Source organism: Anabrus simplex, chromosome 3 (assembly GCF_040414725.1).
Source record: "Anabrus simplex isolate iqAnaSimp1 chromosome 3, ASM4041472v1, whole genome shotgun sequence".
NCBI classification, from domain to species: domain Eukaryota; kingdom Metazoa; phylum Arthropoda; class Insecta; order Orthoptera; family Tettigoniidae; genus Anabrus; species Anabrus simplex.
Window position 1 is genome coordinate 255,247,772 of NC_090267.1, and position 21,416 is coordinate 255,269,187.

General features: G+C 41.6%; 1 protein-coding gene across 1 annotated transcript in view; it reads right to left on the reverse strand.

Annotated features, from left to right (window-relative positions):
* Nucleotides 1–310: 310 nt before the first annotated feature.
* The window catches only part of LOC136866213 (venom allergen 5), a 35,677-nt gene continuing 14,571 nt past the window's right edge, over nt 311–21,416 (reverse strand). The window contains exons 4-6 of the mRNA XM_067142992.2: nt 19,832–19,913; nt 2,336–2,471; nt 311–692 (exon numbers count right to left, since the gene is read on the reverse strand). Of these exons, the coding sequence (XP_066999093.2) occupies nt 488–692; nt 2,336–2,471; nt 19,832–19,913 (423 nt within the window). The 3' untranslated portion in view covers nt 311–487. The remainder of the gene's footprint in view (nt 693–2,335; nt 2,472–19,831; nt 19,914–21,416) is intronic.

The window sequence follows — 21,416 nt, forward strand, 5'->3', positions numbered from 1 at the left end:
GTCTTTGATAACTTGGAGCTGACAACACGACACCTCGCAATATGCAGGCCTTCGGGCTGAGCAGCGGTCGCTCGGTAGCCCTTCAAGGGCTGTAGTGCCATCGGGTTTGGATGATAAAGAGTCTGTGACCTTATCCTGAATTCTGTTTAGAACATGGATTCGCCGTCCGATATGCCAAGAATAAAACCTAGAAATAAAACCTGTGTAAAACCTTCAGTAAATGATGGAGAAAAGTATAATTATGAAATGGAGTGACTTTGTAATCAACTGAGGGTAACTGGTAACATAGCTACATTAATAAGACGAGAAGTTCAGCAGTAAATATTGTTTATTGTCTTAAGTTCAAAAGCTCAAAGCGGTTATTAGGTCTATATTGAACATGTTTATGAACTTTCCAAGCAAGAGCAATAAACATCGGTAACATTTTGGTGGCATATATTTTCATATCCTCACGTACAAATTTATTTCAGTTTTCTTTTAATATATCTTAGCAAAGTGCCGGATACTCAGGATCTACAGGCGAATCTCGGCAAGCAGAGCGGGCAGGTCCGAATTGGTAAGTCTGTTGATATAATACATTACCAGAGGGTCCATAATTACACACGTAGAGCGTTTGACTTTCGTCGGTGCGGTATCCACAGCCAATCACTTCAGTTTCAGCCCAGACTATTTGTGTATAGTGACCGACACCCCTGAAAGAAAATATATTTCTTGTCAACTTGTAGTTCTAACTTGTACAATATCAATTAAGAACTTAAAGGAGTAACTTGCAGGACGATGCCTGTCTGTCAAGGCATTGCCCTGAGCTGCTCGTGATTTCAGTACATCGGTCCAATGTTACTATTCAATTCCTTCATCAGGAAATTGTTGTCTACCCCATTATGCGTTAGTTTAAAAACTGAGTCTCTCACATACAAAACTCGCCTTATCCAGGATGAGTGATTTCTCAGAAAACGGCAAAACGCCTTAAATTTCGACGTTCCGTTTTACTCTAGGTCCGCTAGATGGCAGACAGAGTAAACCGGATCTCTCTTGGGCGTCTATGGCTGAGACTTAATTAATTTTGTCGGGTAAATACCAAATGTATCACCAGAGATCTTTTACACGCCGACATCGTACGACAAGGAGTGTCGAATGGACTTTTTTCCGCCCTTCAAAAATCCGACTACCTCTGCCGGGTTTGAACCCGCTATCTTGGGACCCGGAGGCCGACACTCTACCATGGATCCACAGAGCCAGCTGATATAGAGATAATATTGTCCAAGAGCTCACTTATTTTTTGTAGAATACTGTATATCGCAGCTGTGAACTCATTGTCGTAGCTTTCATCTACCTTGACCGGATTTCGCTTCTTGTACTACCATCCTGGAGGAATAGCCTGCACATCCTACGTACTAGCAGCTCTTTTAGACCAAAGACATTGTGGCTGGATCGGCTAAAAGAAGACCTGATATCAAACAGGGTTTCCCAGTGTGACGTCTTTCATCGGCAGAAATGTAGAAACCAGGAGAGTTGGCCGTGCGGTTAGGGGAGCGAAACTGTGGGCTTGCATCCGGGAGACAGTGGATTCTAATCCCAATGTCGGCAGCTCTTAGTATGGTTTTCCGTGGTTTCCAATTTTCACACCATGCAAGTGCTAGGGCTGTACCTTAATTCGGGACACGGCAGCTTCCTTCCCACTCCTAGCCCTTCCCTATCCCATCGTCCCCATAAGACCTATCTGTGTCGGTGCGACGTTAAGCAAATTGTTTTTAAAAAGATGTAGAACTTCATGTAGATAAACAGCCCCTGCAGCGCGGAAAGGAAGCTGAGGAAAAGAACTTGTAATTCTTTTCAAGATTCAAAATATTACGTTAGAGATTTTCAGCTCACTCTGTCATTCTGTCTGCAGTATAGCCCAAAGTGCTTACTGAATTTACATGCAACTGAATCCCTTTCTGCCATTTTAAACCTTTCAATAACCGTTTCTGTAAATCATGAAAAATATTTTTGAATGATAAATAAAATTTTAAAAGTCTTGATTGTCGACATCGTGTTGATAATCGCAGGACTTGCAGTTTTACATGAATTCCGAGCCATGCGGTCAAGACATTAAATTTCAAAAATCCCATGTGCGTTGACAGGAATATGAACTGTGGAAACCTTGGTGGGAAGCCAGTTACCTTATAATTCGGCTGTCACTCCAAGGTGAAAGATCACTGCTTATTAAGGGTTTTGAATCAAGAAAATAACTAAGCAAGTAAATAGAAAATGTAGGTCCCATATTGTTCTCTGATCTGAAAAATAGAAAATGCGCGCTATTAGGCTATTATAAAAAAGAGTAATTTTCACTCACGCTGGCGTGTAGCTGCGTAGGATGCTCATGTTGCAGTTCTTAACTTCGTTGTACCAGTCCAGAATTTGCTCCTCCCAATCGGGTTCATCAGACACGTACCCTGCCCAGCCCATGCTTTGACCTACTGGAAAACGAGCTGAAACAATATGATACATTATTGAAATAGAAAAACCTCGTAAATTATAAACTACGATGGATGATCAAAAACTAAGGTTACAAGGTCGATATTCCTGGAGATTCGTCTGTTATAGAGAAATTAGTTGTGTGCGGTAATTCTAATCCATGCGGTTGGCAACTGTGGAGAAGTTCAGCCACCTGCCACCTACAGCAGTAGTTGTTCGTAAACACAAATGGCAACACATTCAGAACAATGGTCTTGCGAAGAAATCCGATCAGTTATTCTATTGCTGTGGGCGAAACATGTAACTGCGGCTGAAATTCATGGACAGTTGGTAGAGGTTTACGGAGAGACTGTAATGTCTTGTCAATATATCGCAGAATGGTGTCCAAAGTTTGTGGCCTGTAAAGAAAATGCCACAAGCGAGTATCATAGTGGCCGACTCAACACAGCATTAACGGATTTGAACACAGCTTGCGTGGAGGAACTGATTCAGGGGAACAAAAGGATCACGTTACGGCCTATGACGGTAGAATTGGCACAACGTGGCTGAACACGCAAGGACAGGATTTTTTCCAGGAGGGAATATTTAAACTCATGCCACGAAGCGACAAGTGCCTAAATGGATATGCATACTATGTCGAAGAATAACCTAATATATATGCTATCAGTTAGCTGTATTGGTTGTATGTACACGTTTCCCTCCGTTCATTGTAACGTTACTTTTTGATCACCCGTCGCATTTACTTCAATATGTACCTTAAATAATTACTTCGCTACTTTATTTCTTATTTATAACTTTCCTCTTGAACCAATGTGCAGAGTAAGCCGTAAATCCCTTCGACAGAACAAAACCAGTTGACTGGTTAGGCGTGAAACTATGTCAACAGGCAGATGATATGTAGGAGACCGGGCGAGTCGGCCGTACGGTTGGGAGCGCGCAGCTGTGAGCTTGGATCCGGGAGATAGTGGGTTCGAATCCCACTGTCGGCAGCCCTGAATATGGTTCTTCGTGGTTTCCCATTTTCAAACCAGGAAAATGCTGGGACTGTACCTTAATTAAGGCCACGGCCGCTTACTTTCCATTCCTAGGACTTTCCTGTCCCATCGTCGTCATAAGACCTATCTGTGTCGGTGCGACGCAAAGCAAAATAGCGAAGAAAAAAGAAGAACTACCGAAGTGTTTACATTATCTCACAAATGCTCGATATGTGAACTGCTGGTGGCTTGACAGATATCAATAGCATAATTGAATTCCTGCCACACGCATTGTAACACACCGAGAATGATTCTTTATCGAAGTGCTGGTAAATCCTGTATTAATGGTGGAATATAGACGGGATCCTTTAAAAGATCTAAGACATGCGAGTTAGCTCCTCTTTTGAAAAGGTACGACCCAGGGATTGCGAAGAGTAGCTTCGTTGGTAATCTTCGAGTACAGTAGTTCTTGCAAATTTTCATTTCTGTTGTGCTTAGTTTAGTGACATACGGTACGGTACCGGTATCGTAATTAGGATACGTCTGAAAGTAGTTTAAAATTACTGTAGTGTACTGTACAGTAGTATACGAGTAATATCCTATTACAATTTAGTGTGATTATTTTATTGTTGTAAAATATTTGTGTAGTACTGGTGTAGTAGAGGTATCCGTAGAAACTCTTACTAAAATACTGTTGTTGTAATTAGAATAGGCTTAATTGCAGTTTGGAATTGTGTAGTTCTTGTGTAGGCTATTACTTTCGATATTCAGTAATTAACAGCAGTTTTTATCCTGTCAGGGGTTGTAGGATAAAAAAATAGAGCACGACTAAGTAGTATTGTAGTGTAGTCGTATAGGCCTATTAATTACCTTATTGTTGTGTACTATCCCAGATAATATATCCCTCCGTTCATTTATTTTCTGCAAATAAGTTATTTTATTTTTAATTTAATTTTCCCCCCGTAAAGAATGGCTAAGGAGCGCGAGTGTACTTACTGTGGGTGTGGCGATGCATTGAGGGGTATGAGGGAGTAGTTGGAAAGTTTGAGGGAGATAATTAGGATTCTCACAGAAGAAGGAAGGAAGATAGGACTCCCTCAAACAATGTACAGGTTACAGTAGGTGTACAAGAGGGAGGGGAAGGAAAGGGAGGAGTTGTAGAAGACAGGTGGTCTAATGTTCTAAGGGGAAGGAGATTGCAGGCTAAGGGCTCTATTCAGGATCAGAATTCAGGACAGGTGTCTGTGCGAAATCGGTACGAGTCACTCCAGGTAGAACAACAGAGGGAAGATGAGGGACAGGGCACTGTTGCTGAGATGTGTGGAAGTAGGAGGAAGGGAAAAGGTAGGAAAGGAAAATGTAGAGTAGAGGATAGGAAAAGACAGGTGGAACAGGGTCATGGGAAGGATAAAAGGGAGGAGGAAGTAGCTTCTGCAGCTATCAGGAAAGATAGGGCTGACCAGGAGGGGAGGGGATCAAACGATGTGGGTAGGGTTGAGGCTCTGGTCATGGGAGATTCCATCGTTAGACACGTGGGGGAAGTGTGTGGAGGAAAGGGTACCAGGGTAGAGTGTTATCCAGGAATTAGGTTGAGGCAGATGTTGAGGAAAATAGAGGAGGGGGAGGAGGGGAAGGAGAAGGTAATTGTGTTTCACGTTGGTACCAACAACGTAAGGCAAGCTGATATAAGTACCAACATACTTGGAGATGTGTGGGATCTGGTAAATGCAGCACGGGTGAAGTTTAACAAAGCGGAGATTGTTATTAGTGGAATACTGTGTAGAAGGGATACTGACTGGAGGGTGATTGGGGATTTAAATGAGACTATGGAGTGGGTATGTGGGAAACTGGGAGTGAAATTTCTAGATCCTAATGGGTGGGTAGGAGATAGCGATCTGCGCTCAGATGGCCTTCATTTAAACCGCAGTGGTACGTATAAGTTAGGAAATTTGATTGGAAGTGTAATAGGGAGGTACATTCAGGGAAACGGGATGGACTAGGGAGCGGTGATAAGGGAACAGGGAACTGGAAATCAAGTAGGGATGACATAAAATTGTTAGTGTTGAACTGTAGAAGTATTGTAAGGAAGGAAATAGAATTAAGTAATTTAATAGATATATATTCACCATATATTGTAATAGGAGTTGAATCATGGCTGAGAAATGATATAATGGATGCAGAAATTTTCTCAAGGCATTGGAATGTGTCTCGTAGCGATAGGAATGGAATGGTGGGAGGGGGAGTGTTCCTTCTGGTGAAAGAAGAATTTGTAAGCTACGAAAAAGTTAAAGATGAGACACATGAAATTCTAGGTGTAAGGATCATTTCTCAAGATAATAGGCAAATTGATATATTTGGAGTGTACAGATCGGGAAAGGGTAGCACTGACGCGGATTCGGAATTATTTGATAGGATAGTCAGCTATGTGGGAAACGACATGGAAAGAAATGTGATTGTAGCGGGAGATCTGAATTTGCCAGATGTCAATTGGAAAGGAAATGCGAACGACAGGAAGCATGACCAACAAATGGCAAATAAGTTAATATGGGAAGGACAGCTGATTCAGAAAGTGATGGAACCAACCAGAGGGAAAAATATCCTGGATGTGGTGCTGATAAAACCAGATGAGCTCTATAGGGAAACTGAAGTAATAGATGGTATTAGTGATCATGAAGCTGTTTTTGTGGTAGTTAAAAATAAATGTGATAGAAAGGAAGGTCTTAAAAGTAGGACTGTTAGGCAGTACCATATGGCTGATAAAGCAGGCATGAGGCTGTTTCTAAAAAGTAACTATGGTTGGTGGAAAACGGTAAATAAAAATGTAAACAGACTCTGGGATGGGTTTAAAGAAATTATTGAGAAATGCGAAAACAGGTTTGTACCATTAAGGGTGGCAAGGAATGGTAAAGACCCACCTTATTATAATAGAAAATAAAGAGTCTAAGAAGGAGGTGCAGACTGGAAAGAAATAGAGTTAGAAATGGCTGTGGAAGTAAGGAGAAATTGAAGGAACTTACTAGAAAATCGAATCTAGCGAAGAAGGCAGCTAAGGATAACATGATGGCAAGCATAATTGGCAGTCATACGAATTTTAGTGAAAAATGGAAGGGTATGTATAGGTATTTTAAGGCAGAAACAGGTTCCAAGAAGGACATTCCAGGAATAATTAATGAACAAGGGGAGTGTGTATGTGAGGATCTTCAAAAGGCAGAAGTATTCAGTCAGCAGTATGTAGAGATTGTTGGTTACAAGGATAATGTCCAGATAGAGGAGGAGACTAAGGCCAAAGAAGTAATAAAATTTACATATGATAACAATGACATTTACAATAAGATACAAAAGTTGAAGACTAGAAAAGCGACTGTAATTGATCAGATTTCTGGGGATATACTAAAGACAATGGGTTGGGATATAGTACCATATCTGAAGTACTTATTTGATTATTGTTTGGTCGGAGGAGCTATACCAGATGAATGGAGCGTTGCTATAGTAGCCCCTGTGTATAAAGGAAAGGGTGATAGACATAAAGCTGAAAATTACAGGCCAGTAAGTTTGACATGCATTGTATGTAAGCTTTGGGAAGGCATTCTTTCTGATTATATTAGACATGTTTGTGATTTTTTTTTTTTTTTTTTTTTTTTTTGCTATTTGCTTTACGTCGCACCGACACAGATAGGTCTTATGGCGACGGTGGGATAGGAACGGCCTAGGAGTTGGAAGGAAGCGGCCGTGGCCTTAATTAAGGTACAGCCCCAGCATTTGCCTGCTGTGAAAATGGGAAACCACGGAAAACCATCTTCAGGGCTGCCGACAGTGGGGCTCGAACCCACGATCTCCCGGATGCAAGCTCACAGCCGCGCGCCTCTGCGCGCACGGCCAACTCGCCCGGTGTTTGTGAAATTAATAACTGGTTCGATAGAAGGCAATTCGGTTTTAGGAAAGGTTATTCCACTGAAGCTCAACTTGTAGGATTCCAGCAAGATATAGCAGATATCTTGGATTCTGGAGGTCAAATGGACTGTATCGCGATTGACCTGTCTAAAGCATTTGATAGGGTTGATCATGGGAGACTACTGGCAAAAATGAGTGCAATTGGACTAGACAAAAGAGTGACTGAATGGGTTGCTATATTTTTAGAAAATAGATCTCAGAGAATTAGAGTAGGTGAAGCTTTATCTGACCCTGTAATAGCTGAGAGGGGAGTTCCTCAGGGCAGTATTATCGGACCTTTATGTTTTCTTATGTATATAAATTATATGAGTAAAGGAGTGGAATCGGAGGTAAGACTTTTTGCGTATGATGTTATTCTCTATAGAGTGATAAATAAGTTACGAGATTGTGAGCAACTGCAACGTGACCTCGAAAATGTTGTGAGATGGACAGCAGGCAATGGTATGTTGATAAACGTGGTTAAAAGTCAGGTTGTGAGTTTCACAAATTGGAAAAGTCCTCCCAGTTTTAATTACTGCGTTGATGGGGTGAAAGTTCCTTTTGGGGATCATTGTAAGTATCTAGGTGTTAATATAAGGAAAGATCTTTATTGGGGTAATCCCATAAATGGGATTGTAAATAAATAAAGGGTACAGATCTCTGCACATGGTTATGAGGGTGTTTAGGGGTTGTAGTAAGGATGTAAAGGAGAGGGCATATAAGTCTCTGGTAAGACCCCAACTAGAGTATGGTTCCAGTGCATGGGACCCTCACCAGGATTACCTGATTCAAGAACTGGAAAAAATCCAAAGAAAAGCAGCTCGATTTGTTCTGGGTGATTTCCGACAAAAGAGTAGCGTTACTAAAATGTTGCAATGTTTGGGTTGGGAAGAATTGAGAGAAAGAAGAAGAGCTGCTCGACTCAGTGGTATGTTCCGAGCTGTCAGTGGAGAGATGGCGTGGAATGACATTAGTGACGAGTTAGTTTGAATGGCGTTTATAAAAGTAGGAAAGATCACAATATGAAGATAAAGTTGGAATTCAAGAGGACAAACTGGGGCAAATATTCATTTATATTAAGGGGAGTTAGGGACTGGAATAACTTACCAACGGGGATGTTCAGTAAATTTCCAATTTCTTTGAAATCATTTAAGAAAAGGCTAAGAGAGCAACAGATAGGGAATCTGCCACCTGGGCGACTGCCCTAAATGCAGATCAGTATTGATTGTATTGTATTGTATTGTATTGTATTGTATTGTATTGTATCGGATTGAAAATTTGGTGGTGTTATATTTTGTCGGAAAATGTCACAATCCACGCTGTATTTTTACAAATTTTTGGCACCAACCGATTTTCCAATATGTTCAAGTAGGTAATAACCATACCGCTACAGTTCTCTCAATAAAGAAAAATATTCCATACATTTTACGAGATAAAACTGCACAAAATGTTTCAAGAGTCGCGAACATTTTCTACTCTTACATGTAGGTTTTTCACGCTGCAAATGCACAAGTTCTGCCAACTGACCACACCGAAAACTTGGAACGTTTTCTCGTCACTCAACACATTTATATCGGCAAAACCATCGTTGTTCCCCAGCCTTAGGGCTACTTGCAGTTTTTCACAGAACGGATGACGTAACGTTTTATCCTGGGGACTGAGTGCCAGTATTGGCTCCATCCCGTAGGGTTTAAAAGGATTATTTTTTGGAAGTACACACCAGGCAGTTTTCTGAGATATTTGGAGTTTTCAGTTTACGCGATTCGTTATTTAGGACAAACAGTATCGCACATGTTCCACAGTCGCAGGCAATGGGCTCGCCCTGCCTAGTATTTTAGCATCACATAAACAACCAGTCCTTAAGAATTTCCTGTACCACTCTCTTATTGTTTTTCCTTTCGGAGGGTCTGTGTGATACATTGCATGCTTTTTTTTTTTTTTTTTTGCTATTTGTTTTACGTCGCACCGACACAGATATGTCTTATGGCGATGATGGGACAGGAAAAGCCTAGGAATTGAAAAGAAGCATCCGTGGCATTAGTTAAGGTACAGCCCCAGCATTTGCCTGGTGTGAAAATGAGAAACCACGGAAAACCATCTTCAGGGCTGCCGACAGTGGGGTTCGAACCCACTATCTCCCGAATACTGGATACTGGCCGTACTTAAGCGACTGCAGCTATCGAGCTCGGTATACATTGCATGAAACACACGCTGAAGCGTTACAACAGACCAAATGAAAAGCTACCCAAATCAACACACAATCAACATAACAACACCTAGCATTCTTATTGCAACACGCAAAACGCTTTCTGTTCTCCTGGAAAACGCCATGTGGGTACACTACTGACTTCTGTCAAGTAAAAAATCGCTACGCATATGACACTTAAAACGAAAACAACTTGTGTGTTGTGCCTCGGTTTTGACATACCGTTTTTTCTTCTTTTCAATGTGTTTCGGTCACCGCCCTCACGATTTCTGAAACTCCAAAGTGACTTACGACATACCTATAAATAATAGATGACCTCACCTCCATCCCCAAGTACCACCAGCCAGGGCGCATTAGCTTATATTAAGGATCTACCACCATGTTCATCAGCCTGCTGGTACGGTCGGCTATTGTGTTACACTACTCCGTTTTCACCGTTTAATTTAGCCGTGGTTCATGTCGGGGTGAAGCTTTGCTCATTTTTATGCCGCTGCTTATGTGAGGGCTGTGCAACTGCAGCAAAAGTGAGCAGAAGAGCTAGCAATACCTCACGAGCTCTGTACACACCCCTTGGCGTCTCCATATCCCCCATAGTAGAACGGCAGGTTGTGCTGCCCTCTCCCTCTTCCTTGAACAATTAAAGTTCGATTACACACAATAATTGTTGAAAAGAAGGAATCAAATGGCACATTCTTATTCGCAGGCACGCTGTTTTGTGGAAATTAGCAGTGTTGATCTGGGAGTCTGCCTTCTTGGATGAATAGTCAGCATATGAGCCCTCCGTTCAGAGCGCCTCGGTTTTAATTACCGGCCGGGTAGGCTACATAATTTAAAGCTGCGCCTGGTTAATTCCTTTATCTTGGAGACTGGGGATTTCTGTTTATCTCGTCACTCAACTCTTCATGTATACTCAATATACCACACTGCCGATCACCATAGAAACACATCAAAGTTGAATACAACCCTTCACACAAAGTTGGAGTCAGGATGGGCATCTGGCTGCAAACAGATCGCGTCTACCTGTGAGACACAATTCGTACTTGCAGGCCCACCAGAGGGAAGAAAATGCGGCAGAAGAAAAACAATAAATAGTATTCTATTGATTCGTAATATTGTTCCCTTTCTTTCACAGATATATTTTTTTTTTCTTAATACGAAAATTACTAATAATTTGGCTGTGACTTTTACTCTACAAATGGTGAAGTGACTAAATTATAAATACCTCGATAGTGTTACTGAGTTGAGCGGAAAACGCCAAGTGGAATCAAAACAAACAACCCAGGCAGTCACTGTAACACGTCAAAGCAGGAACGTTTGCTCGATGAGCAAGAGGAGCACTCGTGACCTGTTCACTTACTGGTTCCCATCATCCCGTGATTCTCTTTCCGACGACTTTCAGCGCGTAGCCCTTCATTGTAATTTTATCTGCCTCTTCACATAGTCGACTGGCGTAGTTTTATCTTGGATCCTGTCTAATTCTCCGCTAATACTACTCGTATTTTCCAGGATATAATTTCCTTATTTTTGGCAAAAAATCTAGGCTACGCTTTTTTTGCAACTGTTGTTTCACGCTATCATCCATATCTTTAAGTGCTGCAAATTTTGTTCCTAGAATTGCATTAAGCCCCCCTCTGTGGTGTAGTGGCTAATGTGATTAGCTGCCACCCCCAGAGGCCCGGGTTCGATTCCCGGCTCTGACACGAAATTTGAAAAGTGGTACGAGGGCTGGGACGGGGTCCACTAAGCTTCGGGAGGACAACTGAGCACAGGTGGGTTCGATTCCCACCTCAGCCATTCTGGAAATGGTTTTCCGTGGTTTCCCACATTTCCTCCAGGCAAATGCCGGGATGGTACCTAACTTAAGGCCACGGCCCATTCCTTCCCCTTTCTTTGTCTATCCCTTCCAATCCTCCCCCCCCCCCCCCCAAGGCCCCTGTTCAGCATAGCAGGTGAGGACGCCTGGGCGATATACTGGTCATCCTCCCCAGTTGTATCCCCGATCCAGAGTGTGAAGCTCCAGGTCACTGCCCTTGAGGCGGTGGAGGTGGGATCCCTCGCTGAGTCCGACGGAAAACCGACCCTGAAGGGTAAACAGATAAAGAAACAGGAGAAGAAGGAGAAGAATATTGCATTAAACAAAGGCCATACCTATTTTACATCCTTGCTGTAACAATTAACTGGGGAGACTAGCTATCATTAAAGGTTATGTATATCACAGTTCCACCAATTCATATCTATTTTGTATTAGGCAAGGGTAATTAGAAATACCTACTAAAGTCCACAGGTACCAGTTTACATCCTTGCAGTAAAAATTAACTGGGGAGACTAGCTGTTATTAATCGATCTGTATATCACAGTTCCACCAATGTATATCCATTTTGTAATAAGCAAGGATCGTTAGAAATACCTGCTTAAGTCCGTAAGTATTAGCTTATCTTTCTGAGAAAGATTTCAGCTTAAGGTACATATCATTACAGCAGGGTACTTCTGAAATGTCCGGTTTGATGACTAACTGCTTAACGTGCTGGCCCTTGGTCCAAGAGAACCCAGGTTCGATTCGCGGCCGGGTCGGGGAAATTTAACCTTCATTGGTTAATTCTAATGGCTTGGGTACTGGGTGTGAGTGCCGTCTTCATCATTAGATAGGCCCGAATTAAGCAATCATTTGCTACGCTCTCGGAAAAGTTTTCTCTGTCAAGGTTAGTTGTTATTCATTACAACGATGAATCCATTTCAGAAGTTGTTGTAATGGTGCGTGGCGTCCGAAGAGGCCTGGTGCAGGTCTTTCGAGTTAACGCCGAATAGGTAACCTGCGCCTCTGTGAGGATGAGGCCCTACATATGATGAACTCTAAAGATCTTCGTTATGTGGAAGTTCACCTGTGCCCGTTTTTTGTTTATTAAAATCCATCTTGCTGTAATGGTGAAAGTGGTCCGTAAGACCGTCTGTCATAAGGATCTAAATGGTCACACACGGAAAACGATCATAATCACCATCATTAGCAGCAGCACCAACAGCAACAGAAGCAGAAGCTTCCACGCGAACCACTTCAGAGTAAATGTATTTCTTCTCACTGTCTCTTCCCTACATGTCTTCTGTCATCCTTTTTTCTTCAATGTCGTACCGAGCGAGTTAGATTCGTGAGTTTTGAGCTTGTATTCAGGATATAGTGTGTCCGAACCCCACTGTCGGCAGCCCTGAAGACAAATGTTTCGGATTTATATTAATTAAGGCCACGGTCACTTCCTCCCCAGTCCTCGTCCTTTTCTCTCCCATCGTCGCCGAATTGACTGCGTCGGTGCGACTTAAAAGAAATTGCAAAAGAGAATCCTGATCCCAGTATCATGTGCTATTATTAACCTGTAACTACTACTAGAAGGATAAATATTTTAACATACTTTCACAACATTCCTGTAAACGTAATATTATTAAGTCACGAATTTTATAAAAATTACACCAACATCGCACTCAAAATGCAGCAAGTTTTCTTTCGAATACCTTAGTTAATAATAATAATAATAATAATAATAATAATAATAATAATAATAATAATAATAATAATAATAATAACAATAATAATAATATCGCTTGCTATTAATAATTGTTCCTTCCAAGTGGATTGAAGTTAGCGATTGTGGGTCCTTCGATGGCTGAAGAGACAAACAATGGAACCACAAGTTCCACCGTAATCTGGCACATCTGTGTTATATAAGTTCTTTGTTGTTATAAAACCTGGCTGGCAATCTTTGCCCGATTTCTCGTTTTGATCTACGATGTCTGTTACGGGACACGTGCTTCCGTCCCTGTTGTTTAAGATACCGCAAGCCTTCGTGGAAAATATGTCATCATGTTACCTGATGAGTTACTACATCATGTTACTACAGTTGCTCATGTCAGCTTGCCACATTTTGATCATTTTCTTTAGAGCATCCTTGTACGGTTTTTCTATCCTCTCTAACCGTCTTGCCCATCCTTCAATCCGGAATACTTCACTTGCTTTTGAACGTGTCTGTCAGGTATATTGGTGACGTGGCTAACCCATCGAACATGATACTTGATCTTTGCGTCAGTGCTCCTGGTATTCGCCTCTTCCAAACGTACTATTTTCGTTCGACGGTCTTATCACTGTACTCAAAGTATTCTTCTAAGACAGTGCTGATGGTAAATTTTCAGACATTTCATGGGTCTTCTATAAGGATTCCAAGTTTTGTAAACTTAATAAAACGCCGATGTCAGTATTGTATTTAAATATATGGCATAGTGCTTACACAGATACCACGCTTGTTGAAGACTCGTTTACAAACACTTCAGGGCATTTTATTTATCCTCATGATTCCACATAAAGGTATTATTGCACATGAACTCGGCACTCTAGCCGCTGACTGCACACTAGAGAAATGAAATTCTTTGAGTGTAGCCTATATGGTGACTTTAAGGATGTGGATTTTATGACATTCTTAGTATAGCGTAAGATGTGAAATTCTACGCTTTCCCTTACAGTACGAGCGATCAAACACAATATTTGAAAGTCGTAAAAGCGTAGAAATTTAATTAATGACAAATGATCATTTGAGAAAAGATGAAAATTCATAAAATTCTTAACGCTTAACACTTTCATGACACATATACTATATTTTCAATTCTGAGGTTTAAGGAAATGTGCATCTACATGGATAGCATAAGTATGTATTTTACAATACGTGACGAAACGCCCTTTGCTCCTCCTATAGGCCTAACATGTAGATGAGTTATCAAATTAGGTCGGTGCTAATCGACACCAGCAGAAAGGGTAGAATGATCGGATTCGACAAACCGCTTAGTTGAGCTGTTTGCTACCTTACTCCCAAGTCTCCCCTCCCCGAAAATCGCAACATCTTTCTTACTCTACTCCTTCCTTGGAAATCACCCAGAAGAAATCATGTTACTTTCCTTAGGATCTTTTTCAGTTTCGTAATTAAGTAATTCTGCAGACGAGTTATTTTTCCAGTCGCTCAAAATCCTGTAACTAGTGTATTACTTTATACAGCTTAACATCATCATTAAAGGGATTTATACAGTACGTGATTCCAGATTTTTACTTATGCATTTAGATCAAAAAAATCTTATCAGACCCGGCCAACAGCTGGAAACTTCAGATGACGATGATGATGATGATGATGGTGATGATGATGATAAAAAATCCTGCGTTGCGGAACCCTTTCTGAATTACTATACTTTCGGATAATACTTCACCTGTTCTAATTCTCTGAATTCTATTTTCCAGAAATTTAGCCTAACCTTCACTTACACTTTTGCCTAGCTCAATTGCCCTCATTGTCGTCAGAAGTCTTCAGTGATCTCCCCTACCAAAAACCTTGAATTAGTCAATAACGATACGATCCATTTGACCTTCTGAATCTAAAATATTTGTTGTATCGTATTGGAATCCTACTGTTGAACGTTACTGGAACTAAACACGAACTGCCTTCTAACAAACCAGTTAGTATTGAAGCCGTTGGTACAGTAAAGTGCCATGATATCGTGTAATACCGTAAAATTGAACATGAATTCCAGAGTGCCTTAATTGTGCAGCCAGCTCCACGATTGCACGCCGAGTGATATGTGAAATGGCGTTGGGGTTACAGTCACGTACCCGTAAGCAACAAATCTCGTAGGTGAACGCTCAAGCACCACGTTTTTCAATTGTGTTAAGAATGCAGCCACTGGCCCGTATACAGGTATAGACACGTGGATGCGACAGTCAGATCGGAGGATCTGATTGTGAGTGAGATGAAAGCCAGGTGTGGTGTAACTGTGCATTTCTTTTTTCTTAAAGGGGCTAGGTCCCCTTATAGTAATATTAAACAACACGGTAACAGTAAAAGTATATAAGAATATTCTGATCGTCTGCGTGTTGTTCATGGTAAGAAACACATTTAGAGGCTATCACTGTGTGTTTCAGCGTGATAATGATCGTTTTCATAATGCGTGGTCTGTTTACGAGTTCTTTGCTCTAAAAATGAAGTTCCAGTAATTGAATAATAAGAGTCCGAAGCCCAGCTTCATTCCTATAGGGACCGTGCGTAACAACAAATTTTCGACCGCAGCCCCCCTAGCGGAAGAGACGATTATTCATCGGTAGGAGAAACACCAGAATAACATCAGCTATCGTTGTTTACTTACTGAAATGTGTTGTGAATACGTATAATTTGAATTGATCAGCTATGTCGAATGCTGTTATTCTTGTGAGTTTTCAGAAAATTATGTAAAGTTCTGAGTATTTTAGGAATTCTACTTTGAGGAAAGGACGAGAGCTTAATGATAGCCATCACATACATCAGGTGGAAGAAAAATTTTCAAAAGAAGTATCTGGTTTATGTTTGAGAGAGACAAATGTTAGTGAAACCCCATATAATATTAACATCAAGGTAAGAATAAAAAATCTTAATTTAGACCCTTTCAATGTTTTTTACGTGAACAAATCCGATCCACGAAATGTCACGGTATTATTTGGTCCAAATGGAAGATAATAATTGTTTTTACTCAAAGAAAGTGTAAAATCTGCGGTAAATTAAGAAAAAGTACGAAATATTTTACTAGCAGAGAATAATATGGATACGTTACTAGTTTACAACTATTCTTTCTGCTACGTCGTAGCGCTTCCGTACGTGTTTTGTTTGTCTAACACTTTCGTGTGTAAAATTGTCAGAGTTTCTGAATCACATTTTGAATTATCACTGGGCAAATATAAATTACAAAATAGTACATTTATATTTCCCTGGTCATATGAAAATGGTAAATTATCAGTCTGAATATCTATACTACAAACAGTTAGGGGAGATTGTGATTCAGAAACAGAATTCGTTTTCTTGCATTTCACTTTGTCTCCCTTTCCTCCTCTTGAACCTGACTGTCAGCTTCCTCTGTATTTCGTCCTCATTAGTTCTTCCTGGCAACATATGCAAATTAGGTTTATATCCATGGCTATCAGGGTCTCTGGTAGAAGTTCCATGAGTGAAGTGTCGGATGCAGATTCTGGAATTCCTGGCAGGATCCCACGGTTTTCCATCAAGGTTTGAACGTTTTTAAGATGTTATCCATGCTTCCCTTCTGATCTTATGGGCAGCTGCGGCTCGAAAAGGAAAAAAATCGTTCCTGGTGGGCTGTTTTAGTAGGTATAATTACAACCGTACACGGAACAGTTCACGTGACATTTACTGCGTTTACTGGTACTATGAGTTTCGTTCATGCTTAGAGAATATGCTGAAAGAACCTAATCAAAAGGTAGGCTACCTCAGTAAGCAATGTGAACAGTCAAAAACTTACAGCTAGAAAAATTAAAAAAAAAACACTATTCACTAACTCGATGGTGAAAAATGCTCCTACCAGTTACCTCAGATTAAGCCACTAGAGGGCAGCACTCGCTATACGCACGGTCCCTATTGAATGACTTTGGAATGAACTAGATATCTGACTTTGGTCCAGATCCTCCAAGACCCACATTACTTCCTACAGCTTTGCTGAAAGAATGGATTGCCAATTTCATAGATACGTTCATACACCTAGTAGACAGTCCACTCCGGAGTGTTTGAGTAGTAATAAAGGCCAACGGTCGTCCCAAGCCCATTTTTATGTCTACTACTAGGCAGTAAATCCCAGGAACACTTAGAGAACAGATTAGAGTGACGTCCGGATACTTATCATAAGATAACTTATTTTGAAATTTAAGAATCTGCAGTTTCACCAAAAATTGATACGCATGAAATACAATAACCAGCAATAATTATTTCAAAAAGAACACAGCCTGACATAAAAACATGGAGCATGCAGAATTGGAGGGGGAACGAAATGAAAGTTCACGTGTTGACAGGGTATGTGTTGTTATTTCAGTGATTACAAAACAGTGTCAAATTTACACAGAACTTGGGTGTAAAAGCCCACTTCTCCGTATGATGTTGTATCCCGTCTGGATTGGATGGATGCACTGATTCTGTTGGAAATGGTGTCAAAAAGGCCTTATATACTCTCCCGAGGCAACTGGTTTAACTGCTCCTTCATATCCTGGATACTGGCTCTGGGACGCAAATGACGTCCGATCTGGCTCCACATATGTTCTATCGGGGACAGGTCTGAGATCTTGCTGGCCACGGGCGTACGTCAACATCACGCAGACAGTTCATAGACATGTATCGTGTGTGGACGAGCATTGTCCTGTTGAAAGATGGCACCACGATACTGTCATATCATAGGTAACACATGGGGACGCAGGATGTCCGTGACGTTCCGTTGTGTCGTCAGAGTTCCCCCAATCACTACCAACCGTGACCGGAAATTACACGCGATGGCTCCCCACGCTATGATGCTAGGAGTGTCACCGATGTTCCTCTCCAAACATTGGAAGAATGAGACCTCTCCCCAGATCACCGCCATACTGGTAGATGATTGTCATTCAGGGTAGTGCAGAACCGCGACTCATCGTTGAACACAATGCGACGCTATTCATTAGCAGTCAATGTTTCGCGGTCACGGCACCACTTCAAACGCAGCCGTTTGTATGGTGATGTTAATGGCAACCTACGCACGGGACGGTAATTCCTTGGTGTGACTGCTGCAGGTCTCCGATCAACTGTGCGGTGGTGGTGTGACATAGAATCTTGCAGGGATTTCATTACTTGTTTCTGGATGGCAGGCACTGATGTGAAGGGGTTACGATGTGCATGGTGCACAATACGGTGATCCTCCTTTGTGGTGGTCCAACGTGGTCGACCGGAAACTGGATGACGAGTATGCATGCCCTCACGTTCCCATTCAGTAGAACATCGGGCCACTGTCATATCTGAATGCCCCAAAAATCTTGATATTGCACTACTCGACTAGCCAGATAAATGTTGACCCACAATTATGCTCATTTCAAACTCTCTCAGGTGCTGATAACGCTGTCTGATACGAGTGTGCGGCATCTCCTTGTCCTTCACTGATATTACTCAATAACTGACGCTGTTTACGCCCCTTATATATCCAACAGGCCTGGTAACAACACTAAACACAAACAAGACTAATTGCACTCTGGTGGCCGTTATGCCTGACACAGAGAATTGCAGATCTATTCATTTACACACCTGTCGATGGAGTGTTCGTGTTCTAAGTTATATTGACATCCGACCATTTTTTCTGGGTGCTTCAATTTTGTTGTGAGGCAGTCTATAATTAATAGCTAGGTCCAAGAGTGGTCTGAGTTGCGGTCTTCGGTTCAGAGAGCCCTGGATACGATTTTCGGCTGATTCGGAGGTTTTAACCGCGTCTGGTTAAGTTTGTTAGATCTGGGGAGGGGTGTTTGTGTTCGCATCTAGACACATCTTAATTTACGTATAACAATCGTACATGAACAGTGCGTACATCTCTCTTCATAGGTTTGGTCTCAGGAAATACATCACCCGGCGAGTTGGCCGTGCGGTTCGAGTCGCGCAGCTGTAGGCTTGCATCCGGGTGATAGTGGGTTCGAATCCCACTGCCGGCAGCCCTGAGGATGGTTTTCTGTGGTTCCCATTTTCACATCAGGCAAATGCTGGGGCTGTACCTTAATTAAGACCACGGCCGCTTCGTTTCCCCTCCTAGGCCTTCCCTATCCCATCGTCGCCATAAGAACTGTGTCGGTGCGTCGTAAAGCAAATAGCAAAAAAAAAAAGAGATACAATCGGCCGTAAAACTGTGCTAATTCTGTACCAAATGCTAACTCCAGGTAAGTGAAAAAAGTTCAGAGAAAAGAATAGGTCTAACTCTAACATATCGGAATGAGATTCATAATCAGAGGGCAGGTTTCTGAATTACTGTGTTAATGTTCTGTGACGTTCTGAGACGAATTACCTGGCTTTGTGGATCAATTTCTCTGGCTTTTCGTATCGAAGAACTGTTCCACTGAAAACATACATGAGGCTTATTGAAGCCCGTTTCAAATTTAACGAGATGGTCAAAATCCCTAAGCATTCTGGGAATCATTCTTGTGACTTCCGGGTTAGTGATGATACTTGTATACCACAGAACTAGTACAATTCATAGACATGAGCACATTCTAAGCCAATAGGGAATTATTCATGTTTTGGAAGTCAGGCGCTTTGCAATAAATGCAATAACACATCAGAAAGACATATTTCAGCACACAATGAGGACATCGGAGCTCGACTAGAAACGACAACGTTGGAGAGACTTTAATCTCACAGAGTATGAAAATTACATGATTTACACAAATGGATCAAATGTTTACTTACATGTGTAATGTATTACTTACGATCATTTCTACATTTATCATGCTCAAATGTACACTGGTCTGCCCAGCGCTGTGCTACTTTTGCAACTTCGTCATCCCAGACCTGGAAAGACAATTTTCACATTGAGAATTAAAATTTACAAAGTCCAGTTTTACTAAACTGATCATCAAAAATGTCACAAAAGTTATCCTATACTGAACTATTTAATTGTAAAGCAAAGCAAAGCAAAGCAAAGCAAAGCAAAGCCACCTCCGTACAGGCCATGAAGGCCTTGGAAGAGTGGAAGGTAAAGGCTTCCACCATTGTTAACCTCGGCACGTGATGGGGTAGAGTGGTTAGCTCTACGCCCGGCCGCCTTTGCCCCCAGGAATTAACCTGGTACTCATTCTTATTGTAGGCTGAGTAAACCTCAGGGCCATATGCACCTTCGCAAGTGGAAATCTCGTTTCTTAAATTTTACGACTTCCTGATGGGGATTCGAACCCACGTCCTTCCGGGCGAACCGAGCACGCCTTTAGTGCCTCGGCCAGGCAGCCCCTAACTATCTAATTGTACCCTAGAAAAAATAATTACTTCTACTGCTCCACGATGAGTGCATCAAACATTAACCTTAAATTACTCGCCAACAACATGACACAATTTTATTTTATTTACACCATAATAAATGTAATTTTATTTTTAGGAATGATATAAATAAGCATTTTTCAAGAAGTGTGCTTCTGTGTGCAACCGGGACCTTCAATTCGAAACGTGTTGCCGTTTGCTAGATTGTTACGTGTTACGAAGCATTACGATGTTGAAGGATTAAGAGTAAAGGCCTCGACTGCTGATGTATCGCAGAATGTTCAAGATTCTATGGGCATATATAAACTCATAACGAGATGGTAGTACCAGGAAATATTGTGAAATCTTAATCCTCGCAAACCTAATGAAAGCAGCCTGTTTCGGTCAAGTCATTAGAAATGAAAATAAAGTCAGATATAACAGCCCATAGAAGGCATGATACAAGGAAAAAGTGAACATGAGCGGAGATATTTAACCTGGATGCGGAACATCCGACAATGGTCCGACATCCACGATGAGAAAAATCTGCTATGGGAATCGGAAAATACAGGGTGGGAAAAATTAAACTGGCCCAGAAAATGTTTACATTAGGACCGACGTGGATTCACTCTTGTTAATTAACATTAAAAGAAAGCTGGAAATGGCCACCGTTGACCTCTATGCTGCGCTACGCTCGATTTATGAAACAGTGCAACACGCGTAGTAGCTCTGCCTGAGGGATAGCAGCAATGTTCAGTGTACTGCTGTAGCTCTTTCAGCGTGTAAAGATTATTGGAGTACTCCTGGCCCTTCATTTGCCCCACAGATAAAAATCACGGAGAGAGAGAGAGAGAGAGAGATCAGGTGATCGAGGTGGCCATTTGATTCCTCTGCCTCTGCTGGTTGTCCTCCCCTCACCGAACACCTCATGCACTCGTGACAAGGTTGTCAAAGTGGTGTGTACTCTTGCTCCGTTTAGCTTAAAACATCCATACAGTCGTCCATCTTCTGTGAGTTGATCCACATGTGGACATACCTGTTAGCATTAAGAGTTTGGTGAAA